Consider the following 26,175-nt stretch of genomic DNA (forward strand, 5'->3'; position numbering starts at 1 on the left):
TCTACAGGCTGTTCCACATGTATTTCATAAAATTAACTTAATGAAGAAAGTGTGAATCATCAGCCGCATTACTTAGCCAGAAGTGATATGGAACATATTAGAAAATTATGAGAAAAACAAATTTGCACTTTTACACAGGTTTATTGGTAACTTACAATATGTTTCGGTCCACAGAACCATCTGCAGGTACAAGGTACCTTACTCATGTACCTGGAGATGGTTCCATGAACCAACATGTGTTGTACATTACCAATAATTTTGTGGAAAAGTGCAAATTTGTTTTTCTCATAATTATGAACTACTACATCTCACCTGAATCTGTTGAATTTATGTATAAGAAAATAATTGTAGAAGCGGTAAATGTTTATTTAATGATTCTATTGAACATTATGGGAAGGAAACAGAAAAGGTAACAACTTTACTGGGAAAAATGGCCAATATTTGTTGTATCTATGTAAAGATTTAGTGGAAAAACTGTAAGTATGAATTTCACTATCAGATTCGACCCAGAAGATGAAAATATTGTGTTCCAATTAAATTTTGAGTATTCATTCTCATCTGTCACACTATAAACTAAATCCAACCTTGCTTCAAATTTGCATTCCAGCAAAATCTCAAATAATGAGAATTAAGTTCACACATGTATTGGTTTTCATTTATTTACATTAATATTTTGCATAAGAGGTTTCACTGAACAACTGACCTTGTAAAAGACCACCCCATTGAGTTAATGTGTTTGCATTGACATGGAATATCTGTAAAAGTCATAGAGCATTGTAGAGTAGGAAAAAATAAAGGAATTTCATAAAATCACCTATTTAGTAATAGACCACGGCCGTCTAAATATGGGAAATTATATTTAACACTTATTTTTTCTGAAAGCATAAATATTTAGTTAGTTTTTGTTTGAATATAGTTGACCCATCAGCGATGATTACCTTACTTCACACAAAATTATTGTTTTAATTTAGAATTAGTCTAAAATATGTGTTTTTTCTATGAGTATATTTCTTATCAGGGGTGTATCATCTATTTCAAATCAGCAGTCAGATTTTTTTGTGCTTTTTAGAAAATTACTCTTCTCATTGGTGACGTGTGCCATAACCGCCATGGACAACTTGAAGGTTGGTTTTGGTAATCAAGGTTGGTGATCAGCCCAAATGAAACCATAAAGGTAAAATATGTGTTTTTTCTATTAGTATATTTCTTATCAGGGGTGTATCATCTATTTCAAATCAGCAGTCAGATTTTTTTGTGCTTTTTAGAAAATTACTCTTCTCATTGGTGACGTGTGCCATAACCGCCATGGACAACTTGAAGGTTGGTTTTAGTAATCAAGGTTGGTGATCAGCCCAAATGAAACCATAAAGGTATGAGAAATCCACACATTCAGTGGGATAAGGGTGCAATTTCTTTCCTTATGCTATCCATATGCAATGTCCCACAAAGTTCTAGCAACCAGAAAAACTAGGCCACTTGAATTTTTAATGGATTTTGCCTGAAGGACCTGAATCAGTGCTGGGATTTGAAGGCAGTACCACAGCAATTGGTTACCCAAAAATCTAACGAGTAGGTCACTAAAATGCCACATAATATAATGAGAGGGGGGACCCAAAAGTAATGGGAATTGGGCTGTGGTGGGGAGCAAGAGTGGGGAAAGTCTTTGTTCAGCCGGTCGCACGTCGGGCTCATGCCACCTGCGTCAGTATGCACAGCGCCGTCGCTGTGACTGGATCGGTCCGTCCGTGAGAGCAGTTTCAGTGAAACAACTTTTCTCATTTCGGCAAAAAACGTGATGGCGGGTTATCAAGAGCAACGCACTGCAGTGAAATTTTGTTTCCTGTTGGGGAAATCAGCTGCGGAAACTATTGTAATGCTCAAGACTGCTTATGGGGAAGCTGCCCTAAGCAAAACCAGAGTCTACGAGTGGTTTACACGTTTTAAAAATGGTGAAAAGTCAATTAAAGACCAACCCCGTTCAGGCCGCCCTTCAACATCAAGAACTGACGAAATTGTTGACAAAATCAATGCCCTCATTCATGAAGACCATCGCAGAATCATTGACCAACTCTGTGAGATGTCTGGAGTGTCATGGATTCCAATTCAGAGGATTCTATCTGAAGATTTGCATATGAAAAAGGTTGCAGCTAAATTTGTCCCTCGCCAGCTCATACCGCCCTCTCCGTGATGCAGTTTTTGACAAAAAACGGCATGGCATCGATTGTCCACCCCCCCTACTCACCGGATTTAGCTCCCTGTGACTTCTTTTTGTTCCCCAGACTCAAAAGGGACATAGAAGGAAAGCGTTTTGACTCTGTGGAGGAGGTGAAACAAAAATCGCTAGAAGGCCTAAAGGACATCCCAATAAATGAATTTCAGAAATGTTTCGAACAATGGAAGCATCGTTTGGAGAAGTGCATTGTGGTCAATGGGGAATACTTTGAAGGTGAACAAAATTTCATGTAAATATATTGAGAACTAAAGAATCTCTAACAACATTCCTGTTATTTTTGGGTCCCCCCTCGTAAACCATTATATTTGCACAGTTTTATTGGGTCAATTATTTTCAAAAGAGAAAAAGTTGACAATTCCTCAATAATTGGTTTTTACCCAAAAATGTAACCCTTCAGGCACAAATAACATATTGTGTCCATTAAATGGACTTAAGACAAAGAGATGTGTGACTTTATGAATGTTTTTTTTTCAGCATAATGCAAACTCAAAAACTGATAAATTGTTAATTACAATTTTTTGCAGTATTTGTAAGTATGGGACTTGCCAAGCTTGGAAAATTTCATCATACAGATAAATTTGTAGAATTTTCCTTTTCTGAAATGAAAGTTAACAATTAATTCACCTTATGTTTGGTTGTCATTTTATCTCTGTCTGATTGCATGCCCTCTGCCTCTTATGAATTTTATGTTTGCATTTTAAGGCTGCAGGCACAATGTACCCATGCATTCTTGAGTATGAAACTCAAGTGTGGGACCATTGTGGTAAGCACCCTGATTTCATCATGACTGCTGACTCCCAACTGAGGACTTTGTCTGTGAGATGAGGGTGAAATATAAGCAAGAGACCATTGGGTGATGCACTATTATACATACTCACTCGCAATGGCTTTTTTCAAAGGCAAGAGTGAAATAAGTGAGTGAACTTGGGACCTGGTCAACTCACATCTGTAAACGTGAGGGACAATTTAGATAGAGCAGAAATAGAAGATCCTCCTTCTCAGTGAAAACAATAATAGTGATATCACAAGCCAGCTTTAATCTTTTTAAGTCAGCTGTGTTACCTGATTGGAGGCAGTTTAGATGTGGGAGTGGGAAGAGTGGAGGAAATAGAATAAATGGAAAAGAACACCAGTGATGAATTTCTAGACCTGGTAGGGGAAAATGGATGGCCTTTGGAAAAATTTGGAGGATGGACAAATGGATGCAGGTGATATTGAGAAGCAATGGAATTCTAAGAACTGTGGAAAATGCCGCTACAGTAACTTTTAACAGACTCATCTGCCAAGATGTATAAAAATTCCTGCATTTTAATGCGTCTTGGTGGATGACTCCATTAAAAGTTACTGTCACAGCATCTCCCTCAGTTATTTGAGTTTGCCTTAGGTTTGTGTTTAGAACATTGGATTTGACCCCTTGGACTGTGGCGCTGTGCAGAAGATTTTATGCACATAGGTTTACCATCATTTTTATAACTAAAGTTATGCATCTCTAAAAAATTATGCTGCAAAGCAATCACACTTCTTTGTGACTAGATTTTTAGGAAACAAGTGTAATTTTCTCATGCTCAATGTATGTATTTGATACTAATATTCCATAACAACCTCTCACCCTAGCACTAATTTGGCTGAAATTTTGCTCTTAAGGGGCTGAAAATGATAATGAAAATGAGTTTTCCTATACAATGGGAATCATTCAGTCTCGCCATGGAAATATGCTTTGAAAAAATTCTGTAATTTTGACAGTAGTCTCTCAAAATAACGGTATCTTGCTAGAACTTTACCTTCAGGGATAATGAATCAATATTACGATTGTTGGATGTTAGGGTTGTTATATTAGGATTTTTTAATATGTTAGATATCATATTTTGAAGAAATGGAAAAATAATATAACTTGAAGGAACCTAGGTTTTAAGACTGTGACAGAAAGTAAAAAAGAATGAACTCTGCAATTTGTGTATTTAAAAATTGCAGTACACAGTTGGAACAACCTTTCTCACAATTTGGAATTAATCTGGTGATAAAGGTGGAGAAGTGTACTGAGGTAAGATGGTTAGACTTCCTTCTATAAGCATTAACTACATCTATTCAGCATTGTCAAAATTATTTTCCATACTTATCCATCTAAACATGTGGCACTGAAGATGGAGCAATCTAATCCTGGAATCACAATTGATGGCTCTTTGAATGAAAGAAATGCGATTACAATCAAAAGCTAGCAATGAAATACTCGACCTCTTGTATATCTCTTCAAGGAGAAAAATAATCACATCCTGTCATTGAAATTACCTTCGGTCGAAAATTTGCAAACATTTCGATTATTATGATGAAGTTGGGCATGCAAATAAAGATGACATAACGTCTGTATATCATACACTTGCAATCATAATTAATGAAACCATCTATCCAAGTACTTGTCCACTACCGGGCTACTACATCCGTTCGTGGCCATTTTGAGCTTAATCTCCAGTGGTCTTTTAACAGGTTTCAATGTACTTAGTTGTTCTCATTGCGCAGATTTTCAAATTTGAGCGGCACATTTTTTCTAAGCGATATTATATTTCTGTAACCGACCGATAGGGAAAACTCATGGGTCCTTTTGGTGCCGGATATTATAAAATTGTTTGTGAAATGTGTCCGAAATCGTCGCAAAAAGTGTATTGCAAATGAGAGTGAATATAAAGAGAAGACAATAATAATATAGTGCACTCCACGGAGTGATGTTTCTTACTAAAAATTTGAATTTATTGTGCCGCATGTATGTGCGTAAAGAATGTTTAGCAAGGCATTTTCCTTCGCACGCATTACGAACACCGAAAATATGCGCTACGTATTTTCAAAATCGTGGAAAGAAAGACGAAGCAAACATATCTTCCCTATTCATACCTGTCCCAGTGAAGCCAAACCCCGATGACATTAATGTTGGTGCCGAGCTTACCGGCAGTGTGGACAAGGGTGACCTTTTGAAAATTTTGAATAAATTTTATCAGAAGAAGGAGCTTAAGTTATTGGCGATGGAGAATGGGCTCGATAGTAAGTGGACATATTTGAGGTATATTTCATTTTTTAATCAGACTAATGCTACGCAGTAGTGACTACATATATCCAAGAATACTAATCATTGCATTATTTGAATTTGGTCTTTGTGGAACACGTATTTTTTCATTTTAGATTACTTGCTTCATCAAGCATTTGTAAGTTTTCGCCGATTTTGCCTAGAGGCAGTGACTCTACCTGCAGATTTACATGTCGTAGTGAGTGATATTCTTCAGGGAGCTGGGCATGTGGATGATGTGTTTCCTTATTTTCTGCGACATGCCCGACAAATATTCCCTCACTTGGAATGCATGGATGACTTGAAAAAAATTAGTGACCTGAGGACTCCTGCAAATTGGTAGGGCATACTGTTGATAAATATCACTCGTCAAAGCATTTCGTCACCTGAAAGCAATATTTTGAAGTAAAACCCATGTAAAACTTCTCTTGTCACCAAAGAGAATTATTATTTACTCAAAAGAGTTATTGACATTTTATTTATCAGGTATCCTTCAGCCCGATCCATTACGAGAAAAATTATTTTTCATGCTGGACCAACTAACAGTGGGAAGACTTATCACGCGTTGGAAAGATTCATTGCAGCAAAATCTGGTGTCTACTGTGGCCCTTTAAAGTTGCTTGCCACAGAAGTTTTCCATAAGTGCGTTGATAGGGTATGTTAAAAACTGTTTTATTTCATTCCAAATCTTAATCGTTTTAGCATTTCGTTTTGCTGTAATAAAATAGCCATGTTCTATTGTGCTTGTCTCTAATATTGTTTTACATACTGCATCAAAATAATCTTTTTATAAAATTTGTTCAATGTTACCGACTCAAATTCTGCCCTACCCAAGCTGAAATATCTTTATTAATCAATATGGTGGAATGTTCTTCCAAATTCTTCTAAAGAGCAGCTAGAATACATAGATTCTAATTGATTCCTACATGATGATGCAAGAGTGAAAGGGCATTAAAGGTTTTTTTTTGAAAGGTCCCCGAGTTGGCAATCCCCCATTTATTTTATCACTTTTCTGGTGAGCATAAGAAGGTAATATTAGAAATACTATTAAGGAGTGAACTGGCAAAGTTTCTCGTAAAACAATATTTTTACTCTTGACTGATAATTGTGGGGATGACAATTATAGCTAATTTTGTAGCCTGTCCGCTGTTTCCCCTTCTGCCTGAATTTTGTGTTCTGTTAATTATAAAAATATACTCAATATCTTAAATTTATTAATAAGAGTGCTTTTTACTTACATTTAGATGATCACTATGATGGAAGACATGCTCTTTAAGAGAGACCAGGTGTACTCTTTGCACAGTTTTAGTATTTGTCAATTTAAGAAATTAAAATTTTTTTAATTAAAAAGGAAAAAATTATTTCTTTAGTTAAGAACTGGTTCATCAACATTTATAGTATCATATTAAAATACAAAACACATGATTTTGCATGCCAGAATTCCATGAAGCTCTATTATATGGTTTATTATTCGTTGTGTTTGGTACTCGTAACTCTGTAAAAAAAAGTTATCTGAGAAGTATTTGAATCCTCTCCAAGAGAGAGTAGATAGTTTTTTTACATAAGGTGACCACAATAGCATATTTTTACTTTAATCTAGAGAATTATTCAATATTATCAATGCTTTCTTTCTAGGGATATCATAAGTGATTGGTATCATGAGTCCCAGCATTATTGATGCAAAATTTTATGTAGAAGACTTAAAATTAAATTTTGTATAAAATATTTAATTCTACTTTTTTCTTTGGTAAGGAGCCAACCATAGTTTAGTGGAAATCAAAGAAAATTTTCCTGAGTGTAAAATACTATGCAGCAATTTTTTCAATTAAAATTTAAGCTATTTATTGTACTCTATTCAATAAGTTAAACATTAGGAAAAAATTTGCAGTCTTAGATTTTGTTCACCTTTCTAAATATCTCAATATCTTCTACATAGGTTAAACAGAATGAGTCATGTTTCTGGGGGTAATTCATGGTAAAAATAGGTAAACTCTGTGTAATGCCCACTATTTCAGATTTACACCCTTCAAATATAACATTTTTAGTGTGACACTTCTTTCCGGATACTCAGAGTATTATTAAAATTTGTGGCCATTAAGTTTATTTAATTTGTCTTTAAATTTAAAGATTGTTTTTATGCAACCCTTAATTCTTCCTTATCCAATGATAACAAAATCTCTTACATCCTTGGTTCTTATTTGGTGTATTCATCTTTATTTAGTCCAGTACATGCCCTTCAGTCTGCTATGTGAAACTTTTCCTTTGATTTTCCTCCTTTATGTTCTTAATAAACAATGTTTCAAGGTATGTCCAACTCATTGTTTTTATTTACTGTGCACTGTTTCACATGGCATTTTCATCTCCTTCTTTAGATGTTTTTCCTCATTTAAATTTCCATTTGATCTCGAGTATTCACCCTTAGCCATCACATTTCAAAAGTATCTATTCTTTTGTTGTTTCATTTTCCAATGATTAATATCTCTGAGTGCCACAATCCACACAAATGCTCTCTCAGTTCCTAATGTGTGTGAGCATTATTGGAGTATATGGGTGCCTACAGTTTGTAAGCAGGGTTAATAAAAGTTAAGTAGGTAATCTGTATAGGATTGTCATGAATCAGAAAAGCATATAGTGTGTTATCAAACAATCATCTGGTTAAAGATTTTACTCCTCTTTGCACAAAATATGTCAGTTGGCTTCGCAATGTAGCGGGAGAAAGGTACAATGCCGGTATTAAAAAGCTGCTTACAAGGATGCAAAAAGTGATTGATCGTCAAGGCGACTATGTTGAAAAATTGCTAAATGCTCAACCTTTCCAATGATGTACGCAAAGTTGAGAATAAATTTGATTTCTCATGAAAAAAAAATATGGGACCTTACTTTTCGAATCGCCCTGGTATATTTGATTATGATTGAGGAAAATGATTAATTATTGTCATATCACTACTTGTTGTAATCTTTGCAAACATTTGATAAGAAACAATTTCACTATGAAGTGTTTAGCTTGTGCTGTTGATTGTGACTCATGAATACATTTCATCCATCTTTGGTTCCATGCATAATTGAACTTGAGTATTAGTATGTTGAACAGAGTTTGTTGAATTGTAAGCACTATGCAGGCTAGAAATTCCCATACAATTCTGTATACTTAGAACACGTCTAACTAAGAGGTAAATACCTAAAATCCTTTAACCTGTCATTCGCTGTTAAGCTTGCTCTAAACCATGTAAATGTAGATTTTCTTCTTTGTGGTTAAATATCAATGATCCTATCAAAAGACAATTGCATATGTGAAAATGACCTGGTTGGGTTACTGAAATGTATTATGTTGAGAAATGCATTATCTAGACCTTAATTGTTGTTTTGTCTTAATTTTTTCCTATTCAGGGGACTCATTGTGATTTAGTGACTGGTGAAGAGAGGCGCTATGCTAGAGATGACAATGAACCTTCAAACCATGTATCATGTACAGTAGAAATGACTAATGTTAATATGCCATGTAAGTATGCTTAGTCCTTTAGTATCCTGGATAAATATCCTTGATTTCAGTCAAGTTAAACGCATAAAAAAGTTTGTGAATCCGAAGTAGTGTCTGTAAACCAAAAACTTTTAATTTTGGGAAGATTAAAATTTTACTGCAAGCAAAGAAAACTGTACACTTAATGTCAGTGCTGGATTGAAGAATAACTATTGATGGCTTTCAGAGACAGTGATGTACTCATAAAATATGTATCTCAACCCTCAGTTAAATTATTTTTTTCATGAAACTTAACATACCTAATTGTAAAAATGAAAAAATGTGCTGGAAAGAATGGTATTAAAAGGTACTTTATACTTCATCATACGGTTTTGAATGAAACCAAAATTCTCTTGCTCTCAAGTGATGAAAGTAATATTCAATTAAAAGCCATAATTTCCAAGGATAATTAGAACTGTTGATTAATCCGTAAAAAAATTCAAACTTGTAAGCACTTTGATGCACATGTTTATGTATATTTAGGACTACTGAAAGTAAATATTAGGTATGAGGGTAAAAAGAAACTTAACACTTCCACAATAAACAACACGCACTTCCCCAATAATTTGGTAAAGATTCTTTTTTCGCTCAAAATGAAGGAATTCCACAAATTTAAACCTGAAACTGTCATTTTTTAACAAAATATTAGGTGTTCGAAGATGGATATGAATTGAATGAAAATGGATTTTGGAGGTGGTATCTGCATATAAGTAAGGTCAATAAGTTTCAGTATAACACCCTGTCCAATAAATATGTGAACTGTGGCCATAAAAACTTTATTTTGCAAAATTTAGTCTACATCGATTTTGTCCCCTTCAAAGTACTCTCCATTCATTGCTATGCACATATTTTAGTTGTCTGGTAGTTTCTTGCTTTATTGTGTCCACATCTTCCCAGTGATGTCCCTGATCACATGGTTGCATTTTGAGAATAGCAAAAAATAACAGGGGACGAGATCTGGTGAATAAGGAGGATGATCAAGGATGGTGATTGCATTTTTTGGCAGAAACTTGCGAACAATCAATGCTGAATGTGCAGGTGCATTGTCATGGTGAAGGATCCACCCATCATGTTTGGTTAAAATAGTTTGCAGTGTTGATTTTCCTAAATTCAGTTCATCAGCTGTCATTCGGACAGTATTGCGACGATCGGTAAGGACAAGAGACTGCACACAATCAATGTTGTCAACACAGTTGGTTGAAGGTCGTCCCAGCCTTGCATCATCCATGGCATCTTGTCAGCCATCTTTAAAATACCTAATCCTCTTGAAAACAGATGTTTTCTTTTGAGAATTATCACCGTAAACAGCTGTCAACATATCAGTTTTCTCTTGATAACTTTTACCGCACTTCACCAAAAAACTTGATGTTGATTCGTTGCTGCGTGATTTCGTGTACTGTGTATAGTCTTCCTTCTTTGGGATGATTTTATTTCTTTTTAAGTGGCCTCTATATCTTTCAATTTGACCTTTGAGCATGTATTGTAAGAGACATTCCCTATCCTATTGTTTTTGTCCTATCCATTTTCTTTTTTGGTCCTGTATGTGTATCAGCAGTTGTCTTTCTTCTTGGACTCTGCTTAAAACCTCTTCACCTTTAACTTATTCAGTCATTGATGTTTTGCCATTTTCTCCAAATCCAAGTGTCAGAATTCCTTTATCATTATTTCTCTTTTCCATTATGTTTCTGTTTCTCATCCATACAGCAAAGCACTCACAACAAAGCAATTTGCCAAACTATTTTTATATATTATAACTCCTTGTTACTGGAAAACATTCTGCCAATTTTCTATATGCTTTCTTTGCCATTACGGGTGTTGTTCTTCAAGATAAAGAATTAAAAGTATTTACAAATATTTTTTCAATTATGTGCATTCAATTTCTTAAGGGTAGTGATGATGATGAATAGAACAAACCAACATTTCCCTACTTCTTCATCCATTTTATGTTCCTGGGGTAAAAGTTATAATTTTGTGGTGCAAGTGAACAAACTTTCATTATGAAATAAAAACATTGCTAAGCTACATTATTTCTGCAATTCCTTATTTATATAGTTTCCGTTTCATTCAAAGTTCCATCACAGGAACCATGCAATTTACCTGTATATTTCATTTTTGGTCTGGCAGTTCATGTAACTTTACCTTATTACATCAATGGAAAGTATAATTTTTGCTTTGGCCTTTTTATGACTGACTGTATTACATAATATTTCCTTAAGTCATTAAGGGTTTGAAGGAGAACCCTTAATGACTTGGAGTATTATTTAATATAGTCAGTCAGTCATTCATGCATCATATAAAAATGCAAGTTGGATGAGTATCTTGTCATTTTTGTTCTTTAGAGGATCATTTAACATTTCCGTTCTTCCATTTTGGAAGTTTGAATAATGAGGTCAGAGTGGTATCCATTAATTTGAATCGTTGTTAGTAAAGGCAAGTTTCTCAGCTGTAACAGAGTCCATGCTGTCCATGGAGAAATTTCAAACGAACAGCATCATGTATCAATAATTTTGCCACGGTTAAACAGGCTTAAAAGATTTTGTTATAATTAAACAAGTTATTGTAATTTCATGTTAAAGAAATAAAATTTTATGATCATTTTGTTGATGTTTGTATCTTTTTAAAAATATTCATATCAGTGGTCCATGGGATATAAAATTGTGAGTTTAGTAGTTCATGAAATTTGAATGGTTAGCGGCCACGGTGGTTTAATAAAAATATTAGTAATATTTATTCATCCTGCGTTGAAACGGAGAACCTTTAAAGAATGGGATAAGTCAACAAATATGCACATGGATAGACACATAATTTGTACAATACAGAATAAAGTCACTGCAGTCAAGTATTTTTTTAAGTTACTCCCTAATAGAGTAATACAAAATACTCAGTAGGAGCTTTTTCAAGTTGCTATTCAGGGATGTGATACAGGTAATGTCTTTTATGGACTGAGGAATTTTATTTAAAGGCCTAATTGCCCATCTCTTTGAATTCAGTGGCAGTCTTTCAAGTTAAATGGAAAAAGATGTGAGGCATTTTCTTTCTGGAATAGGATTTGGATGACTGATACTGTCTGTTTGTGGTGATGGTGCAAGTTGAAAATTAGATACTGGCCAGTGTCGGTCTTTTTCTGATATATAGTCGACGGGTCTCTCAGAACTGCAGTCTGATCCAAGCAACAGGACCCAAAGACACATCACAAAACTCACCATTATTTTTGCATCTCATGGGAAGAAAGACCACCATTACTGGAATCTGCACCTAATTTCATGCTGGTATGGACTGCCCCAAATTCTTAAGTAGGGGGTTGTTATCATATTTCATTCATTCAAATTAAATTAATTCACTTATACAAAGGGGCTCACAGATATGCTATTTTTAAATGTCAGCTTGCTGAAATCAGATTATCATTGACTCCCAGGGAAGGCTTGATGAGTTCAGGTGTAGTATATTTTGAATCTCAGAAATGGCAGTAAATTAGTAAGGATAAAAATATTTTAAAAGCTAATGCAAATATGCCTAAAAAATAGTTAATATTATTAGCATAGTACATTTCAATAAGGATGCCACCAATGTATGGAACCATAAGGTGACACTGATAAAATCTAGAACTTCTGGTACAATCTATTAGTTTCCTCTGATTTTTTTATTTTTAATCTTTTTACAGAGTATAGTTGGTTCGGAGTCATCCTCTGTACCCTTATGTGTCTTATTTGACAATTGTCTCCAACGTATGTGTGCCACTAAAAGACTTAATTGGATGGCATAGTCAAGTAATGAATTTTGTTTGAAATTTTGCTAACCCACTCTCCATTTTCCCAAGAGTATTTAGCTCCTCTCCATAGACACTATCACTTTAACTATTCCTTCATCAACACCTTTCACATCTTAATTAACCATAATTCACCACAGTGTATCTCTTTCATTACACTGCAGAAAGCTCTTCACTTCCAGTCTACTTCTCATGTCAAATATAATTCCAAAACATCCACCTGCATTTCTTAAGATCTAATGTAAATAATCTCTCATTAGTTTCTCAAAAAATCTCCTTCAGATCTCATTGCACTTATCTTTAAAATATCTAAGCAATATTTATATTGGCAATCATATTGTTGTTTGGCACTCTTTGCTGTTATGCTTTCCCATGCAGTTCCCCTTCAGAGATATAAGTGAGTGGCTAGCTTAATTCTGGAATATTTTATTGAGTGGGTTTCATCATGTCTCATAATAAATAAGTGCAAGAGAAAAAAAATGATGAGCTGGTGGTTATTTTGACCATCATTGAACTCTGTTCTTAGTTACATATTATGTTCTCAAGGAGCAGCAATTGATGCATATGACAGTAAAATCAGGTAGCCATCTTCATCTTTCAAGTTTCCATGTTACTTTTAGATGAAGTTGCTGTGATTGACGAAATCCAAATGTTGAGGGATGGAGGCAGGGGATGGGCTTGGACCAGAGCTTTGCTTGGTGTTGTAGCTGAAGAGGTGCATTTATGTGGTGAAGAAGGTGCTATTCCACTGGTGGAATCACTTATGCTCACAACTGGGGAAGATGTTCAGGTGAGGCTAATGTTTGCCATGATTTGCCATCCACTTCTTTCTAAAATCCCAATTATTTGGTCAGAGTTTGGTGAGATGCAGTAGAACAGCAATTTACATGTTTAAAAATAGGGCGAAAACTCAATCAAGGTAGAATCCAGTAAAGTTAGTCATGGTTGTTTTGTTTAGCGCATGAAATACTTGTCACAAATTCTAGTGCTGGCAAGTTTTTATTTTCTTAATTCATCGGCATTTGACGCAGTAATTTGCATTTCTTTAGTCATGTTGTTGAGAGTATTAATTTCCTTTGGCACAATCTTAAATTGATTTATATGATTGTTCGTGGTAGTCCAGAGGTAGAGCATTGGACTACTGACTGGAAGGCCCGGGTTTGATTCCTGGGCACCCTAAGCTTCACCCAAGCTATGTGAGATTTTAGGTACCAGATCTTCCATGGAAACCATAGCTGGCACAGGGAAAGGAACTGGCCCCCTACCCTGATGTATGAATTTTGCATGCTGTCGGGCTTAGTACTGGGTGAACTCTACCGTCGCCTACCAAACTGACCTTTGGGTAGAGTACTGTGTTTATGGTTTTTTTAATACATTATTCATGAGTAAGTTCCCATAAATTTTTGGCAGTCCCATTTTATTTCTCTAGTAATATGTCAGCTATCTCTACCATGCCATGTATTTTGACTGACTGAATGATAAATTATTATTAATATGTAAGTTAGTGATGACATTCTGGTCCATTAAAGGGTTCTCTCTTGAAATAAAATTGTAAAACTCCGCAACTTTTTAATGTTGAAATATTTAAGTTTACAATTTCATATATTTACTTCGATATATTTAGTCAAGCTAATAATTTTTTTGCTCTTCTTAATTATTGATAAGGTTTACAGATACAAACGACTTACTGAGCTGGAAATAGAAAATAAAGCATTGTGTACATTGGATGATGTTCGACCTGGTGACTGCATAGTGTGCTTCAGTAAAGCTGATGTGTATTCTGTTTCACGTCGGATAGAGAGTTTGGGTCGTGAGGTGGCTGTCATCTATGGTGGCCTTCCACCTGGAACAAAACTTGCACAAGCAAGAAAATTCAATGATCCTGCTGATCCTTGTAAAGTCATGGTGGCAACAGATGCTATTGGAATGGGATTGAATTTGTAAGTAGTATACACTGTTCTTGGTGGAAATTGCCTCTTATAACATTCTTTACTTTAAACTTAGTGATAACTGTAATGTTGCATAGTGCAACATTTCCTGTTGAGAAAGTTCCGAGTACAGAGTATAAAATTTTGCATTTTGGTTCAGTTTTGTTTTTATCCCTTGGTTAATAACACTCTTTCTGTTTTTGATCTTGATTTCATGTGTGCCTTTGCAGAAGTATTAGAAGGGTCATATTTTATTCTTTGATGAAGCCATATGTGAATGAAAAAGGAGAAAAAGAAATGGATGTTTTATCAGTTTCACAAGCTTTGCAAATAGCTGGTCGAGCAGGACGTTATGGAACCCAATTTGAGAAGGTATGGTACAAAATGAAGTAGTGAACACTATTATTTTATTGAAAATTTTAATATGGATTCAATTGAGTATATGATTATGAGGGAATAACTTAAATAATACTTGAGTCAAATTAATCTAAAACTTCCCTGATGAATGTTTCATGCTGCTCCTGGGAATTACTGTCGCTTAGGTTGGCTTGCTGGACAACAGTTTTGCCCCAGTACTGGAGGCATCTTCATGTCCCAGTGATCGTTGTTGCAATGTGGCCAGTAAATGCTGGCTGGCATTGAGTGCTTTAATTTGCTGTTCCTTGGTGGTAAGGTGGAAATACTCTTTACATATCAAAGCCAGGGTGTAACCGTCCTCACATTTGAAAGTAATAGGATTTTTCATTATTTCTACAGCTTCTCTTCTGAAATAGTATTTTTTCCTTGCCAGCACTTCTGTTTGGTTGAACTCAATTGTGTGTCCTGGTTCCGACTATGAATGTTTGGCAATTACAGTGAGTTGAAACTGTTTCTTTTCTTTGGCTTTTTTGGGCGCCTTAAAATTACATCTTGTAGAAATAATGGAAAATCATAATACTTTCAACGGTAAGGACGACTACACCCTGACTTTGACGTGAAAAAGAGTATTTCCACCTTACCGCCAAGGAACAGCCAATCAAGAGCGCTCTGGACCAGTCAGCGTCTCCTATATATAGCAGCCAAATTGCAACAAAGATCACTTCGACCAGAAGATATGTACGTCCAAGACTAGGGGCAAAACTTATGCAATGATAATTCCTGGAAGCAGCCTGGAGCATTCAATACTTGGGTCTTTCAATAATTACTAAGAAAATAAAAGAGATGAGACTATAACAAATGGTTTTGCTTTTAGTAAGTGTCATCTCTCACTAGACTGCTGTTAAAGTTTCAGCGGTTTCCATCATGTGGTTTCATTTTAATATTCAATTAAAGCAACAGACTTTTGTTTATTTAGAAAAATGGAAAAATATGAGTATCATGTAGTGATTAAACACATCTATTTAAAAGGCTTAATATCAAAAGAGGTCAAAGCCGAGTTAAAATGAAGTTCATGGCTCATCTGATCCTATGTTTATGGCTGTATACAATTGTGTGAGTGAGTTAACACATGGCCATACATCCACAAGTAATGAACATCGTTTGGGACGTCCAGTGAAAGGGGCTTCTTCTGAAATGATTGGCAAAATCCATGATATGTTTTGAGTATGAATACACTACTACACTACAAATATAAAGAAATAGTCAAAACAGTGGGTTTCTTCAGGGGATCCAACTCTGAAGAAGGTGAAGATGATGAAATCAGCCTACAAGGTGATGGCCATGGTTTTTTTGGGATAAATGTGGAATTATCGATATCAATTACTTGCAAAAGGGGCAAAAGATAAGTGGAGACAATTATGCACTGCAATTGCACCAGTTGAGTGAATAAATCAATAAAAAATTGCACATTTGGCAAAGAAAAAATTTTCTTCCATCCAGATGATGAAAGGATGCACACCTGAAAAATTTCAATGGCAAAAATAATGGAATTTAAGTTTGAATTTTTACAACGCCCAGCATATTTACCAGGTTTGGCCCCCATTGACTTATTTTTATTTTCAAAGTTGAAGAAATGGCTCAGTGGTAAATAATTTTTATGTCAAACAAGGAGGTCATTACCAATGCCTACTTCGAGAACCTTTTGAAATCCTACCTTTTGGATGGCTTAAAAAAGTTGGAGAAATGCTGGGAAAAGTGTATTGAGTTAAAAGGAGAATATGTTGAAAAAAATCTCCCCGAGGTAATTTTTCCTAAGGACTTATTGAATGATCCATGTACACTAATTTTTTGGTCACCATGCTGGACCCTCCCCTATCAACTTTCAAGTTAGTAGCAATGGCATCATTACTATAATTTACGGAATACAGTAGGAGCCCTCTCTTGTGATATCTGCCACTCTCTGTAGCATAATGAGGCCTAAGTATGATAAAAAGTCCTGTGGTTTACTTAAATTCACTCATTCGTAACTCTAAATACAGTAAAACTTTAAATTCATGGACCCCAATGTTGCATAATCCATGAATTGACATATTTTATTTGTTCAGACAGCCCTCAACTAAAGAAATACAATTAAACTTCAAATTTATTTTCCTAAACTCAGAATCAACATTGAGTCTTGCCGCCCCATGGAGATATTGTGCTGATTATTATTGTATTTTGCCCTGGCTCCATTCATAATTTTAATGTTTACATTATATTTATATTGGTTTTTTGAAATTATTTGTTTTGCCAATAAATTGGTTTCTGAAGTGTGTATTAGCTTTTAATGTTCATCTGACTAGCAATCTTCCATGGGAGTAATATGCACTGCACTACTTGTTACGCTTTTGTTTTTGTTCGAAATTATATTAATCACTTGGAGTAACTTACAACTATTGATTGGCCATAGTTATGTCTTTTCTCACTTTAAAAAGTTTGATCAAGGAATAAAAGCATTGAGACAAGCGGAAACTATGAGAAATAAATGCATGCGATTATTGGAAAACTTCTTAAATAAGAAGTCTTTCTTTAAATTTTCTAATGTTTGGCCTTTTTTTTGAATTTATTAAGCCAAATTATATAATAAAATTGTTGTTGTATTATTTATTTTTTATAATCTTGCTGGATATTTCATTTGTGCAACATGGAAGTACACCTTCATCTCTCCAAATCTCAATTTTACATAAACCATATTTACTATTTACATATTTACTTATTTGTTCCTGGTCCCATCAAAAATGTAAATATGATGTTTCACTGTAATTTGATGCACCAAGTTCAAGTTACTTGATACAATTAAATAGACAACTTAGTGTTTATGTATTATAAATATGTAATCATAAAAATGTTTTGCTGAAAATTGTTTGTCTTGTAGGGGATTATGTATGCTCCATGGATAAACCCTACTCCTGCTGGATTTAATCCTGGACCTATATTGTATGATTCTGTTTCTTTTGTTGTCACTTTTTGGTCTATTTTGACCTCAATTCATCAGAGCAGTGAAAATTCAAGACTTAATTATCTACGTTCATGGGGTTGTTGTTTTTAAGTTAGTATTATTAAGAAGTAACCAAGATATATGGATAAAATTTATTCTACGTGTTGATTGATCCTATGAGCACAGTGTTGTAAATTGCTACTATTAATGTTGCTTTGTTTATTTTCAAGAAGCTGTTTTTCAAGACTCTTATTATGGCAAAGATAGGGGATTGTAGTGTAATTGAGTTTATTAATTTTAAAAGTTACAGTGCCCGGCAAATCCTTGATGGAATTATGGCTGTTTATGGAAATGATTGCCCATCATACATATTTATATAGCTCAGTTGTGAGTTGGAAAAGGAGTTTCGTGGCCGAATGTCCCTCACAGATGATTAAAGAAGTGGAGGACCATCATTTATAGGCTATACTACCATAGTAAAGAAAGTAGAAAACTTTTTCAATTTGAGCAAAGAGCAACCATCCAAATGATCATGGATGAAACTGATCTTAATTACGACAGTGTGTGGAAAATTATTAACAAAGAACTGCTCATGTGAAAGGTATCAGGATACTGGGTTTAACAACTACTGGCATCATTTCAGAAGTAAACACGGTATACCTATAATCGCAGCCATGCCCCATCCAGCAATCAAAGCAATGTGGCTCTGGAATTTTGCCACATCCACCCTAATATCCCTTTCTCACCTCTAGTGACATTTTCATGTTCCCAGATCTCATGAAACCAATGTAGGCTTGTAGAGTTGATATCACAAATGACGTCATTATAGAGGTGGAACAATGGTTTTTCACACAATCTGCTGAGTTCTACAAGAAAATCTAAGAAATGTGTTTCTCTAGATGGTGAAGATTCAGAGGAGTCATAAGAACAAACAATCAAATTTAAGTTTGTCTCGATTATTTTTTTAGCAATAGTTAAGAGTTTACCATCCCCTCTGATATACTCCAAAACTTTTGTCTTTATTTCTTAATGCTATCTAGTGATAATGCTGATAAGGGTGAGCCACTTGAATATTAATTAGTATTTTTGCATTTCACATTTTAACATTTCTAGGGGTGTGTTACCACTTTTAAACCTGATGATCTCCCAACTCTCAAGAACTTGCTTGCTCAAACTCCTGATGCTATTAACAAAGCAGGTCTTCATCCCACTGCTGACCAGATTGAGCTGTATGCGTACCATCTTCCAAATTCAACTCTTTCTAATCTAATGGTAAGAGTTATTTATTTTATTTATTAATTATTTCATATCTTTATTTTACAATGGTAAAATATAAGATATGTCATACAAAAACTAGAAATGCATACATATATTTTTAGAAATGGTTTTAATTAAATTATGTTGATGAAAAAGCTTAAAGCTTCAGCTCTTAAAAGCAACTCTTGATTAAAAAAGATTTAAACCTGGATTTAAACCTGTTATGAGTTGGTTTCTTTATGCCTGCTGGTAAATGATTATAAATTTTAATGCCAGCATGAAGGGGTCTTTTTTGAAAGAAGGTGGAATGCTGTATTACAGGCACCTTCTTTCTTTGTCTCGAGGCATAAATGGATTCTCTATATTTTTTTTTAATAGGCACATTTTTTCTCAAACATGCACACATGCTCAATATATGTACAAATATTTCACAGGTAAGATTTCAAGATTTATAAAATGAGGTGTACATGATTCTCTTTTTGAAATTTTGGCCATATATTTAATGATTCTTTTTTGCTTGATGAATACTTGTTCACATCTGTAGCAGAGCCCCAAGAGTTCCATAGCACACTCGAGATTGGAAGTAACCAAAGTAGGCTGTTATCAAAACTACTTGATGTACAACATTTCCTAGGTTTCTTAGGGCATAGGAAATTCTGGAAAGTTGCCAGCATCAGTGTTTAACCTTTCATCAATTATTAAACCTAAAAAAGTTGATACTGCTAACTTTCTTCGGAATCTTTGATTTAAAGGTTCATTTCAGGGGTTTCTTTTTTTTTTAATTGTATATAGCTTATTTGTTCAAAATTTATTGTGAGCTCATTTTTTGTGAACCAGTCTTGTAAGAGTGCTAGGGAATTGTTAACATAAAACTCTAGCAGGGAGTTCTTATTATATTGTTAATGTGGGTGCCAAGGTCCTAGATTAAATGGTGAGGAGGAAGTCAGGAAATTCATTGAAAGTAAACAGTATAAGTGATTTAGTTAGTAGTTTGATCAATATTTAAAAAATTATCATTTATCTATTGATCTAAGTAGTGTGTTGTGTGTGCCAAAGTTTTATGGAATAACAAATAAAGTAGAAATATGTAGCTTCAAATCACATATTGTAATATGTTTATCTGCAGGGGTGCAAAATCACTACTAAGATGAAATTTTTGGCCGAAAATCTACTAATATTATGTCTTTTATGTAAAAGGGAACTCGTTATATTTCAGTGAAGGCTTCATTTTTCAATTTCATGCTTCATGTATCAAGGTTCAATGTTACGGTTTAAAGTTTGATTGCTATTGTTTAAAAGCCTTAATGGTGATCTTAAAATGGAGGCTCCCACAGCTTCTTTTATGTAATGCATTTCACATTTTATGAATAAGCTGTGGCTCTTTAGAAAATACTTCGTGTTTTACTTCTCTTACTGGCTGCATCATGATCTCGTAATTATGCTCCTAATAAAAGAGGCAATAAATATATGAGTATTTAAAAAAAGTCACAGCTAATCAAGAGAATGTGTAATGCCTTGATGATTTTGGAGTTATAGATTTAAAGAATGCATTTATTTAAAACAATTCCAACAGTGACCATGCTTTGAATTAGTAGGTACATAATAGTAAAAATACTTAATTGTTGATGGAAGTAGTATAATTATTAACTTTTGCGATGCAAAGTTGAGGTTAAATTGCACTTAGTTTATAAAAATTAACTAAACTTGGAAGTGTATGTGATGTGCTTCAATATTTTATTTGTTTTTGTAATATTATTAATATGCTTTGGTGTTATTTAATTAGTTGAATATATGCTTAAAATATACACTATTCATCTAAGTAAAATATTGTTCAATTACTTGACTAGGATATATTTACTACCCTTTGCACTGTGGATGACTCTCTCTACTTCATGTGCAATACTGAGGACTTCAAGTTTTTGGCTGATATGATACAGCATGTTCCTTTGCCTTTAAGAGCACGCTATGTCTTCTGCTGTGCTCCCATCAATAAGAGGATGCCTTTTGTGTGCTCTATGTTCCTTAAGGTAAGTGCTGATGGCAGTGTTGCATTTTCAAGTTCTAATAAAATTGTGGTCTCATATATTTTTAGTTATTCTATCATTCATACGTTTCTTTTATTTTTTATTCTTTCCATTTTTCTTTTACTTATGACTTTTATGATTTATTTTCGAGTAACTAATAAATAAATAATTTGGGAATTGGAAAATGGAATGAAAACCTAAATATATGAGTAAATGTTAGCGGTGAAATAAACAAGGCACACCATCGGCCTTGATATTGGGTGAACTCAACCATATTCTACCAAACCAACTTTCTGGTTGTTTACTGTTTTATGTCAACTAATTTATGATTTCAAATACAGCCATTTAAAAGAAATGGGAATATTTAGTAATCTTAGCAATATTTTATTGATCAATTCTGGAACATATAAATTTTAACATGTAATTTATTATTCTTCATAGTAGCTCATGAAGTTACTTCAATAAGTATGCTTATCATTTTAGTTTGCGAGACAGTATAGCAGAAATGATGCATTGACATTTGATTGGCTCTGCAGACACATAGGTTGGCCATTTGCAATGCCTCGCACAATAATTGATCTTGTTCATCTTGAAGCTGTTTTTGATGTCCTTGACCTCTACTTGTGGTTCAGGTAAGTTGAGAAAAAATAAATGTTAAGAGTCCAATGATTAATGAGGTAATATTCTTAAGAGCATTTTATACTTTGGTGTGTAAAATAATAAATTAAATGCATGAATGATGATGAAACTCCAAGCAAAAAAACTGATCTGACTTGCTCAGCATTTGGTAAGTCAAGTTGGCACTATTTTGTAAGTGTAATCATATTAACTTGCGAATATGGAAGAAGACAATAAAACTTTATAAAGCAATAACTTTTATGTATGAAATTTATTTCATCTGCAATGTCTATATATGGTCGAAACCCTTACTTGTATTAAATAATATTGTTAAAATTCCTTAAACTTTTAGAAAGCTTAATTTTGTGTAAATTTATTGCTGTGTGCATACTTGTATCTGTATATGTCAAAACGTTGTTCCTAATGCTAAATATATTAGTTCTCTGTTACGAGTATGTACCATTATGTGAGAGCAATATATTATTTTAGAGCAATAAAAAATTGTTTATTATTATTATTATGTGAGTTAAACCATAATGATAATGTTCTTTGTAATTTTTGAATTAGTTCATGTTCTTGTCTTTTTCTGTTTGTAAAAAGGGTTATTCCGCTTATTAATAAGAAGTAAATAATATCAATATGCATTATTGATGACAGTTTTTATGTCGCAATCACTTAGTTCTCATTTTATGTTACAGACGGTTATGTAGAGATTTTAAAGTTTTAAGTTCAAAATTTGTTTGTAATTAACCTGAACTGTAATGCTTTTATATTCAGTACCTAAATTCTTTCCCTCCCACCTGATCTCTTTTCAAAATACTCTTCATATGATAATTTATGAGGCATGGTAGTTTGTATAGCCCAGGGCCTACTGACCAGAAAACCTGGGTTTAATTTTGGGTGATGCTTCTTGGCACCCAAGCTGAGGAATTTTTTGTGTTCCACTTCCTGGGAGACTAGAGACAGCATGAGAAAAGGAGCTAATCCCCCCTTACCCAGATGTGTGAATTTTGCACACCATTGGGCTAAATACAAGATGAGCCTCTCTCTGCGTGCACCTGTAAAGACAAAGCTTCTGACTGATTACTGTTGTTGGTGACCATTTGTGCCGAATCCTGTTTAACCTGTTATTCTCTGATAAAGTATGGCATCTGGTGACTGAGAGGGATGGTTCATAAATGATTAATGTTATGCACAATGATAAGTCATATTGATCATTTAAAATCATTGAAACAGATCTCTGACATATAACCAACATTTTTCCTTTCAGCTACCGTTTTGTTGACCTATTCCCAGATGTTCAGCTTGTAAGAGACATGCAGAGTGAATTGGATAAAATAATTCAAGAGGGTGTACTGCAGCTTACTCGGTTACTTCGAAATTCTGAAAGCAGCGGCTCTGGAGTTCCCATTTTAGGAGTCAGTGGTACTGATGATGCACGCATCCCTCTGACCCCTCCAGGGTCTGATGAGGATGACTTCATAATGAGGCAGAAGAGACAAAGTTACTACAGGGGTGAGTGTGATGCTTACATTTCCATTGAATTCTGCATCTCATAATGTGAAATAGACCTGAATAAATGCTGGAATTCAGTGACCATAAAGGAAGATAATGTGAAAATTTTGAAATTAAGCTGTTCTGTGTGGCTTTTCTGATCCTCCTTAAGGCAGCATTTAAATTTTCAACCTCTGCATGGTGTGTGTGGTATGGAATTTTCTTTTCACTATTGTTTACATGTAGGAAATATGTGATTAAAGAAAAGAAATGTGGTGTACTAGTTGGTGAGTAGTGACAACATTTTAATGAAGATAATGTGTATTCTTAAATTTAATTAGTGAGAATTGGATCATTTCGTGTTCTGGCTCAAGTAAATTCATTCAGTTTTGCCATAAATTACTTTGGATGAAAATACTCATCTTTTATAATTTTCAAGAAATTAATGTTTCAATGTAGAATATGCTCAGTCATGCATATATGTTTGTGAAATTTTTGTGACTAAATTTTCATGCTCTTAATATTTATTAAGGACATGATATCTCATATTGTATTCAAGTCACCATTATGATTTTTTTTCAAGGAGAAAAAGAAGTAAATGAGATGGGAGAACGTTCCAAGAAGGGTTCCATGAAGGTGGGAAAAGGTCGTCTAACAGAGAGACTTTTAGCTCAAGGACTTCTCACGCCAAATATGCTTCAGGAATTGCAAAAGGAGTGGAATGAGGTAATTCTGAATGTTGTAAATGTGATAGCAATGAATTTTTAACTGGTGTGCTTGGAAAGCTATAATGGCATGATGAACTCAACATTTTCTAAACCTTGGAGTTATGTCTTTTTTCAAAGGAGCTTTATTCAAGTTGAGGGTACCTTGCCAAAATGGCCAGAGTCCCCAACAGAATATGCTGAGCAAATCAAGTTCTGAATGGAATGGTTCTCAAGAAATTGCGGATTACATTACCACCTTATATGTAAAATTATAGTTGTTGCATAGATCATGCTTCATCATACTCCATAGAAATTAATAAATTACAAAGAGTAGTCAAACGAAGAAATATTGCCCAGGGAACAAGGGTCCACCTTTCTGGTGTCATGGAGCACCTTTCCTCTAGTGTCTACTCCCAGATCAGGGACTTTTGGAATTTGGGATCCTGCAACAGTAACTTTTAAAGGAGTCATCTGCTAATATGCATTTAAATTCAGAAATTTCTAAGTGTAAAAATTATTTGCCTTGATTAATCCCAGTTAAGGCAAATGATTTTTACACTTTGAAATTTCTGCATTTTAATGCATCTTAGCGGTCAACTCATTTCAAAGTTACTTTTGCAGCCACTTCTGAGGTTCTTTGAATTCCCAAAAATGAAGCCAGAGAGTTACAATTAATTATATACATGTAGTAGACAATAAATTTCACTAACCTTACCAATCTGATATTATGTATTTACTTTAAAAATGCTATTGTATCATGTTTAATCCCATTTAAGTCATTATATAAAATTCGTAGATTTCTCCAAAAAATAATACTATTTTTCTGTTGGTCAAGTACATGACATAGAACATTTTCAGTATGACGAGGAAAAGGAGCAAAAAAAATAATAATAATACACAAGAAACATTACTTCACTGTATCACACAAAGGAAAAAAGTTCTAATTACTATTTATCATCTCAGAATTCCTCTATAATGTTTCTCATTAGAATGAGAATTCCTCTATAACCCTTGAGGAGTGATGACTTCTTAAGTTCAATTTTAAAAACAGTCACAGTTTACTTATTTTTTATGGTGGTAGCGGTTTGTTATAAATAAGTGACACTACGTGATGTGGGACTTTCTTAGAAACTATGAGTGGTTGATTTTTTAGGTGCACATTTTCCCTTCCATGTCTCAAGTGATCATGCATGTTAGAATTTGGTAAAAACAAACTTTGATTCTTTTTTTACAAGTAAAGAGCAATGAAAGATGTACATGCAAGGCAGAGTCATTTATTTCAGTTCCTTAAATAGTGGGTTTCCTGGGGTCCTGATGTAGGTATTCACAATTGCTTTTGCAGACCTTTTTTTGCATGGAAAATGCCTTAATTGCAGCATATAATGCCTGCATTGCTGCATTAATATCCCCCAAGTTAACTATTAGGAGAACTGAATACCTGTCAGTAAAGTGTACAGTATTACATTATGATTTCAATATATATTATCTGAAAAATTAAAGTGGTATTGCCTTCTTTTTTTCAGACTGACTCAGATTCTCATAATCAAGGAGGAAAAAGGTCTAAAAGGAAAAAGAAGAAGTGAAAATTAGAAGTGATATATTTGCAATTTAAGGTTGCGGATACCTTATTCTTTCATAATGAATTTGGAGCAGTGGAGATTGATTTTCCAGCTCAAAATAGTGTATCATACTCATTTATACATCAGGTTAATGCTGGTTGCCTCATCTCATAGAGCATTAAAAGTCATTTTGTTTTACTGTGGTTTCTTTCATTTTCATTCAGGGTATAAATTGCAGTGCATACATTTATTCTTCACTAGACTCTAATCAAAATTCAGTAATCTCTAATGCCATTAATTGCTATATTAGAAACCCCAGTGGTGTGTGTATATACGGAAAAAAGCTACCTTTTTTTGGGGTTTGTGGTCCATTGATATTTATGTAGTCTTTTCATCGTTATAATTTAATTTTTTTAATTTTCATATATTCTTTACTCCATTTCATTAGTGCATGCACTGTAATGAAAAGTCCCTGTAAATTAAATTAGAGTTGTGTGATTCCTTTGTCAATGGTGGCATTTAAGGTAAGTTTTCCATGTTTGTCTAAAAGTCATCGTTGCTGTAAGTTTGAATTAGCTCATGATACATGCAAGGTGCAATTTTCTTTTGGACTGTTAACTGTTGTGGAGGGATGCGGTCTATAGTTAGTCAATATTTCTGCCAATACATTTAAATAATACATGCTT

At 34.1% G+C, this 26,175-nt stretch overlaps 1 protein-coding gene across 1 annotated transcript; it reads left to right on the top strand.

Annotated features, from left to right (window-relative positions):
• Nucleotides 1-4,807: 4,807 nt before the first annotated feature.
• On the top strand, nt 4,808-25,687 carry Suv3 (Suv3 helicase). The gene is made up of 13 exons (XM_071584624.1): nt 4,808-5,263; nt 5,402-5,624; nt 5,772-5,940; nt 8,673-8,784; nt 13,189-13,358; nt 14,234-14,508; nt 14,727-14,868; nt 18,944-19,102; nt 20,935-21,114; nt 21,595-21,743; nt 23,000-23,244; nt 23,807-23,949; nt 25,454-25,687. Exons 1-13 carry the CDS (start codon nt 4,951-4,953, stop codon nt 25,511-25,513), a joined length of 2,340 nt encoding a protein of 779 aa, XP_071440725.1. The 5' UTR covers nt 4,808-4,950; the 3' UTR covers nt 25,514-25,687.
• Nucleotides 25,688-26,175: the final 488 nt, after the last annotated feature.

The sequence above is a fragment of the Hetaerina americana genome, unplaced genomic scaffold (assembly GCF_022747635.1).
Source record: "Hetaerina americana unplaced genomic scaffold, ioHetAmer1.1.p SCAF_2, whole genome shotgun sequence".
In the NCBI taxonomy this organism is placed as follows: domain Eukaryota; kingdom Metazoa; phylum Arthropoda; class Insecta; order Odonata; family Calopterygidae; genus Hetaerina; species Hetaerina americana.